The sequence below is a fragment of the Pecten maximus genome, chromosome 18, assembly GCF_902652985.1.
Source record: "Pecten maximus chromosome 18, xPecMax1.1, whole genome shotgun sequence".
Classification (NCBI taxonomy): Eukaryota; Metazoa; Mollusca; class Bivalvia; order Pectinida; family Pectinidae; genus Pecten; species Pecten maximus.
The window spans coordinates 15,540,181-15,549,030 of NC_047032.1; the positions used below are offsets into that span (position 1 = coordinate 15,540,181).

Genomic DNA, 8,850 nt, shown 5'->3' on the forward strand with positions numbered 1-8,850 from the left:
ATAGAGCTTAAGAGAAACCTCTAGCCGAGCGGTATATTACGACTTGCATTACCAGAGTTACATACTCCCTCTGGAAGTTTCGATGGGTTTACAGCGGGCCGTTTACAGCGATGCTTTCGTAGTCCCTACGTGGGCGCCAATGTAACAGAGCGCGTGATTGCTTGAATATAAATAACTGAGATGAAGGTTTTTTTTAGCCCACCATCTGATGATGGTGGGCTATTCAAATCGCCTTGCGTCCGTGGTCCGTGGTCCGTCCGTCCATCTTGTTATTCTTGTTATCGCTATTTCTGAGAAAGTGCTAAAGGGATCTTTCTCAAATTTCATATGTAGGTTCCCCTTGGTCTGCAGTTATGCATATTGCATTTTGGGACCGATCGGAAAACAACATGGCTGACATGCAGCCATCTTGGATTTGACAATTGAAGTTTGTTATCGCTATTTCTGAGAAAGCACTGAAGGGATCTTTCTCAAATTTCATTTGTAGGTTGCCCTTGGTCTGTAGTTATGCATATTGCATTTTGGGACCGATCGGAAAACAACATGGCCGACAGTCAGCCATCTTGGATTTTGACAATTTAAGTTTGTTATCGCTATTTCTGAGAAAGTACTGAAGGGATCTTTCTCAAATTTCATATGTAGGTTCTCCTTGGTCCCTTGTTATGTATATTGCATTTTGGGACCGATCGGATAACAACATGGCCGACAGGCAGCCATCTTGGATTTTGACAATTGAAGTTTGTTATCGCTATTTCTCAGAAAGAACTGAAGGGATCTTTCTCAAATTTGATATATCTGTTGCCCTTTGTCCCTAGTTAGGCATATGTCATTTTGGGATCAGTCGGATAACAACATGGCCAACAGACAGCCATCTTTGATTTTGACAACTGAAGTTTGTTATCGCTATTTTACAGAAGGTACACATACTGAAGGGATCTTTCTCAAAATTTCATATGTACATGTAGGTTCCCCTTGGTCCGTCGTATTGCATTTTTGGACCAATCTTAAAACATTGTCGACAGACAACCATTATCGCTAAATCTCAAATTTAATATATAAGTTCACCTTGTTTGAAAAGTACTGGAGGGATGTTTCTCAATTTACACAGATTAGTAAGAGGAAGGGAAAAATAGAGAAAAGATCAATCTGACATGGAACTTATAAAGATCATTCAATGGTGGGCGCCGAGATCCCTCTGGGATCTCTTGTAATTGTTATGGGATCAGAGCTATGAGATTCTGTAAACAATTAATATAATTGTATGTCAACAAAGTGGTAAAAATGTTCAAGATGTTTTGTCACATGTACCACAACGTTCCGCTGGCGATTTGAGTTGGTATGTAGTGCTCTTTAGCCACGTGGATGTTAAGGTTGGTACGTATTGCCCTCCTGTTGGTTGGTTGGTTACTTCTTCGACGTATATACTTACGGATACATGTGCTGTGTGCAGGGCCCTCTTCTAGTGAGACTGAAGTCCCATCATTCGATACTGTCACTTGTCTGGGCAACTCCCTGGAACGGTTCTACTATAGGAAGTAGCTTGAATTTGCATAAATGGCCGGTAAGCCCGGTATTATAATATGTTTGAATTCTAACGTCATGGAATATGAAAAGCTCATATGTCCCACTCAGATTTCCAATTGACCGTCATACCCGAGTACAGGTGAAACAAAGCAAATGGTGGTGCAAAGATCACTCGTGTCAATTTTCATGACAATAATTATTTTATTATTTTCTGATCGTGTCGAATCCCCTTAAAAATTCCGCCTTCGTCGATAAGCAGTTCTTGTATAACATTGAAAAATAAAACTTTCATAGCAAAAATCGAGCAGAAATGATTTTTTTGAAAGATCCTTACCGAAGAAATAAATCGTGAAATATTAACGATTCGCCGTCATTCATTATCAGCGATATGTGTTTGCCTAAAAGGGTATGATGATGAATGTTCACATAGCATTTTTTTTTTGCAAATTTTTAATGAAAAAAATATTGATTTTATTTGATTTAAAGAAATATTTCAAACACAATTTACTGCAAACATTAAGAATTTGTATTTTTTTCTTGTGGAGACTACCGCGTACGATCTTGATTTTGTCTTAAGGTACTTGTATTAGACGTCCGGCCTCGGTACATGATCCTGGTCCGTCACTATCAACAAGCTCACCGGTGTGACAATCAATTCGATTTACATCGCAACCTATTACGAAAAGTCCCGGACCAGCCAATAGCCCATATCTGTAAACAAAACGTGCCCGAATGTAAAATAAAATCACAATTCTAACTCAAAATCGATAAAACAAGGGGGAACACATGAACATATTTTTAACACAAATACCCACGGAGGGGGGGGGGGGGGGGGGGGGGGGGGGGGGGGGGTGTGTATAAGCAGAATACGACCACATGATCAGGAAGAGTAAGCGTCTTCTGCTTGGCCGACAACATTTACCGTCCGATAGACTAGTTCTTTTGTGAAGTATTAATTCATTAATTATTTCAATAAAGCAAGATTTACTTTTTAGTACAAGTGATTATTTCAATAAAGCAAGATTTACTTTTTAGTACAAGTGATTAGTTGTCTCTCTTGTTTCGTTTTGTCAGTATAGTAAGCAAACTCCAAAATTACTAAAAAAAAAAAAAGTATTTTGTTCCCAGAACAACTAAAAAGGAACTTTACTTGAACAAGGAACTATACTTGATATTATGGAAGTGCCATGTATACATTATAGGCATTTGTAAATATTCATGTATTGCAAAACATGTATCAGTTTTCGCAAAAATCACTAATTCACACATTTCACCTCAATATGCCATTTTTAACAACCCCCCCCCCCCCCCCCCCCCCCAAAAAAAACAAAAACAAAAACAAAAAACAAAAACAAAATAAAACAACGTAGATTTTCTAACTCTTTCTGAAAAATGGGACGAAAAAAAAAATCTGATTTATTGTAAAATTCATTCTAATATGGCTATAGACTAGTTCGTAGGTCAATTTGAACTATATCTCAGGGTAGGTTAAATTAACTTTGTTTTTTTTTTAGAGACTGAGCTATAAATACAAAATTTAAAAACATGCAGAGTCACAGACCATAAATTCTAGAAATTCTACAGTTTAGTTGTAGATTATATTCTCTAAATGAATACTGTGTTGAGATGCCCACTTTGTGATCTAACTGATTAAAGATGGTCTGATACTTGTGACACCAACAAAAAACGAGGATTACATTATTACTCATGAAAGATATTCGTTTAATGGAGACACGAGCATAAGATGTCTTCCTTTCGCCCTCTATATACTGTAAACGTACTAATTTTGGCACAATGAAATTTTCGCGCATTTCCAAATTATAAGAAATTGATTAGTGCATTCAAGAATAAGCACATTATTATATTTTCTGCCAGAATAACACATAGATAATGTAATCAGCGCAATCATGATTTAACGAAAAGCGGTAAGATAAGATTACGCTTAAATAATAGAGGATATCTAACAGTGTCTTCAGTAATACCAAATATATTTCACTCGTGTGGCTAATATTTTGATATTTTTCACTCGTGATAAAAATATCACTTTTATAGAATGAATAATTTTTGATATTTCACTGGTAAAAATGTAATAATGTACGTTTTCGGTATATAAAACATGATATTGATTATGATAATTAACAATTACACTCTGTAGTAATATCAATTATCATTATTGACATATTACCCGCAGCATTCATAAGATCCAGTATCATCACATGTACAATTCATGCATGGATCTTCTAACCAGATATCTCCCGGACTGTAAAGCTTGTTCCGAAAGTCACACACTAATGGACCCCGTGATCCTGTAGGAAGATAGTAAGCAAGGAAAAATCTCATAGTATTATGTAGTGGAAATGAGTTGTGGCTATCTCTAGATACTCCGGTTTCCTCCCACAGTATGACCCCTAGCGGTTTTCCATCCAGACAACCAGAGTAATTAACTTAAGTCGATATAACTGGTTTCGTTCTCAATTTTTGTAAAATAAATAAAGTTTACATATACATCATGTAGAACGGCAGGGGCAACAATTGAATGGGGTTTATTCAATTTTGCTCCCTAGCGAAGTAAGTATTTTACCGTAGAAAAGAAAATCCATGACGAAGTTCCTTACCCCTCCCCCTTACCCCATCTTTCTCTCATATTATGGAATTTAGGAAAGGACAAATAAAGTGCATTTTCTTGAAATAAAGACATCACTCACTTTGCTGGTGTATCATTCATCACCAATAAAATGCTAAACAAATCTCTAGTTTGTAAAATATCAACTTAATTATTTATTTTTTTACAACAATTGTTAAACAAATATCAACTGATATCAATCACGTTTGTTGGCCCTGGTAGAAACCCGCGAGGGGTCTTAGTGGGGGAGGAGACCGAAGAAGACGAGGTAAACCCACGTGGTCAGGCAGGGTATCCAGTGTACCATTTCACGTCCGATCTGGATATCGAACCCCTGTTGTCTAGGTGAAAGGCAAGTGTGTTACCACTGCCACCCGACCCGCCCATAAACTACCGTTAGTGTTACGGTTACTGTAAACGTGGGCATTTACGCGAGCGGGAACTTTACGATACGCGAAGGTCATTCAGCCGCAAAATATCCCCCATGCGTATTATGTTGTGACGGATATGGTATTTTAGGTCTAGGGGAATAACAAAAAAATTACCTATATAAATCGCGAAATTTAGCCCCCGCGGACATTACCAGGTTAATAGTATGACAAATTTTAACTAAAGTAATAGACTGACAAGAAAATAAATATATTTCACCATAAGGTCTTGGTCCAGGTATACTCTTCATACAGTTGGCCGAAATCTGATTGGTTAACATCACTATGATGACGACTGACATCATGGCGGCATTCATGGCTGATTCTGTAACATCAAAGGGAAATATTTCAATTTCTGAAAATGTGTCACTTGCACGCATGAATCTCCAACACAGTAACTTTAACCATGCAAATCAATTACATCATTAATGTATATGAGTTTATGTATTTAAGGAAAGGAATGCATCATTTTTATTTATAATTTATTGATCAATAGTGATGAACGAGCAATAATATGTCCCTGTAACAACTTCAAGCAATAGCGCTATATGTCCATATCAAACGTGAAGTGCTTGGATTCTAATGGAGTAAATATGTTTTATTTAGGTGTGTTTTGGTTTTGTATTGTTTAACGTCCTTACAACATCTAGGATCATATAAGAACATTCTCCCATGTGTTCATCAGTGTAGTGTATGTGTGGTTGTTTCGGGAGGTTGTGGTACAGTTTATGTTCGTGCTTGTCTCCTTATGATAATGCAGAAATGATGCCGACTATATAGCGCCTCATCACTGCAGCATACTGCCGAAGACACCCAGCATGACACATCACTCGGTCACATTATACTGATAATGTCGGCGAATAGATGTCTTTGTACAGCAAGTTGTTATAATGACTAGGGGCCGCGATGTCCCGACACTTTAACACTAGCCCTCCACCTCTGGGTTGCGAGTTCGAAACCTACGTGGGGCAGTTGCCAGGTACTGACCGTAGGCCGGTGGTTTTTCTCCGGGTACTCCGGCTTTCCTCCACCTCCAAAACCTGGCACGTCCTTAAATGACCCTGGCTGTTTATAGGACGTTAAGCAAAAACAAACAAACAAATTATAATGACTCTAGTTACCACGGGGTCAAATATCAGGAATCTATCAAATCTAGACTATAGAGACTATTCCAATAGACACACAGGTAGAAACAAACCCGGAGTAAGACTCAGAAGAGCCAAAATGAATTGCATTGCTTCGTTCAACTGTTGCGTCCTTCCAGAATTCGTCATTGATGCTAGGGCCGGAGTTGTATACAGTATATAAACTTCATATAAATAAGATAGATACTTCAAGGATAGGTCCTGTGTGATATTTCGGTGTTCTTGCGACAGGCTTCAAACATGGAGCATATTCAGACGCTCAGTATACTACAACCAAAATTTCATTCGGCTCATTGAAGTAACAAGACATGTATGGCAATGAACTTTTAACTATCATCTGTGTCGAATAATCAAATTTTCAAAAAAAAAAAAAAAATGCCCAATAGACAAAAAGATGGTAACTGCTCCTTTTGATATTACATTCACGGCATGATTAAGATGTTTCTTTGGCTATCGCGGCCCTGATTGTGGTGACAAATTGCAAAATTCATTTAAGGATTGAATCTTGATTTGGTCGATTTCATGGGGTCATGAATTGCGTTGCTCTTGAGACAAATTCAACATGAACTGCGTAATTTGTCTCAAGAGCAACTCAATTTATGACCCCATGAAATCGACCAAATAAAGATTCAATCCTTATATTTCAATTTTTTATTTCGAATAAAAAAGTCGGTCTAGATATTAATGTCTCGAAGCTTGCGCAAGTCCAAATGCGGAAAAGCCCGAGGAGTTCCAGATTGTGCATGTCTAGTCGATTGAGTAAAACAGTCCGCAATATTAGGATTAAAAACAGCATGATTTTGTCAAAATAGAAGCATTTAGCATATCTGGTCTTTCATAAAATACAAGAATACATTATAAATTTGATAATTGTAATAATTATTCCATGTTTATAACAACAATGTGGAAAAAGTGAAAACGTTCCGCGGAAGGATTTTAACCATGTATTCATACGCACTGATCAGTGTTAATCTGGTCAAATTCATGAGCAAATGAAACAGATTAAGTTTGGTAGTTTCATTGAGTCCAACTTGAGTAGAAATTGAAATATTAGATAATGGGATAAATACATTCCTTGTTTATTTTTGTATTTAAATTTAGATTATTTATTTAGACTACTTTGATTTACCTGATTGCCCGTCAGGATTTCCTCATATATACTTTTTCGTTATACAATGTACATTGTAAACCTATACAAATTAAAACAGACGATTTTATATAATAGATCATGTTTAAAGGTGCCATCCGTTTGCATATGGTTGTTCACTCCTTCAGACAGAATATTTTACTTATTAGCTGACCAGTTACGTGTAACCGAGAGCTAATGCTGTACTCCGGCGTCAGCGTCGTGGTTCCACCCTACTTTGGGTTAAGTTTTTGGAAAGCCTGTAAGCCCAAAATTACACACCTCACAACCTTCTTATTTGGTTTAAACATTCATGAGATATCTAGGAGGAATGCTTTGGGAAAATCTTGCACATAAGAAAGTGATTTTTTTTCTTTTTTTGCATTTTACCATTTTGTAGACATCAAAACCGTCTTTAAAGTTTTTGGGGGTGAGTTTTTGGAAAACTTGTAAGTCAAAAAGTATATACCTCACACCCTTCGCATTTGGTTTATACATTCATAAGATGTCTAGGATTGATGTTATAGCAAATTCATGCAGAAATTTTGGATTTTTGGAAAGCCTGTAAGTCCACACCCTTCTAATTTGTTTTATACATTCAATAGAGGTCTAGGAGTGATATTATGTGACGTACAACTTCAAAATGACATACTTATACATACATAAAAAATGAGTGCATAGTGTGATTGCTGCATCCGGCGAACTTCGCAATCATTGATTACACTTGTATTAAAACAGTACATTGTATATATATGTAGTTGTCCTTCTGAGTTAAGATACAGCGACGAAAGTCAAATCAGGTTCAATCAGTCATGCAAAACCACTGGAAAGATGCAGATCTTCATCATCATGTCATTGTTAATCAAAATAATCAAGCAATCATATAATTACCACACGAGAAGTCATCAACAAGCATATAATTGTAGACCAAGCCAACATACAAATTAGCATGACAATTACATCATTTTCGTCGACACTTTCATTGACACAAACTTTAGGTGAAATTCATTCATCTGACTGGTTGGCTTCTTTATCATGCAGATAACATACCTACCTTGTAGTGTATCGTTCCGTTCAGAAGGGAAGAGTGGCAACTGTTATAACTGTAATATCAGTGTTCCTATCCACGTGCAACTACATCTGCTGCTCTTGATTGATGAGTTTTAAAGCGGATAGCATTTCAGTATATTAATCAGACAGTCGTGCGCTTTTAATTTCCATTTTAATACGTTCAACAACAGAGTGTAGGCGCAGTAATGAATCCTAAATGACGGCATGTTTTTATAACTCGACATCGACAACACAAAGGCAAACTATAGGAAGTTTGGTTTATTTAGAAACCAACATGGTCAGAGAAAGGTAATCACGTTCTGAAGTTGAAATCCGGGTTTCTAACAACATAATGACCAAGAATATTTACAGGCATCGAACACGTCAATCTTCATATTTCACAAGGGAATATAATATTTCATAATATGATCATGACGTCGATTATTGGTACCAGTGTATACAGTAAAAATGCCGAATTCTGAAAAATAAGGTACATGTTTTAGATATGTACACATAGCAAATTAACCCTACATATTACCTAATATAAAGTATATATATTCGTTATGTATAAAACATTGTCAATTTCAATACAGCTCTGAAGGATATGTAAACTGATTTTTTCCACGTTTTTTTTAGACCTGTGAATACCATGGTAACGACTTCCAAAAACCTTAAAAAAAATTGCAAAATATCATAATATTTGATCCAAACTGACACAATTCTCAACACAATTTTTTTCTGAAACTTTTTTGAAATTAAATATCTCTATTTCAAAGGTAATATTTGTCTTATTTTGACATATGTTGTACATTAAGTTTTCCCGCAATTTTCGCTGTAGGCAAAACTAAATTTCCGGTGTAAACACACTGTCTTAAAATCCGGAACCAATTCATTTACTTAGTATTATAGTTTTCCAGATTTCCAGTCGACTTCATCAATTTTTATCTCTCGAAA

General features: G+C 36.4%; 1 protein-coding gene across 1 annotated transcript; it reads right to left on the reverse strand.

Moving 5' to 3' along the window:
* Positions 1–1,705: 1,705 nt before the first annotated feature.
* Positions 1,706–5,612, reverse strand: LOC117316996. Its single transcript, XM_033871773.1, has 4 exons — positions 5,563–5,612; positions 4,796–4,900; positions 3,710–3,830; positions 1,706–2,235 (listed from the first exon to the last, which is right to left on the reverse strand). Exons 2-4 carry the CDS (start codon positions 4,890–4,892, stop codon positions 2,097–2,099), a joined length of 357 nt encoding a protein of 118 aa, XP_033727664.1. The 5' UTR covers positions 4,893–4,900; positions 5,563–5,612; the 3' UTR covers positions 1,706–2,096.
* Between the last annotated feature and the right edge of the window lie 3,238 nt (positions 5,613–8,850).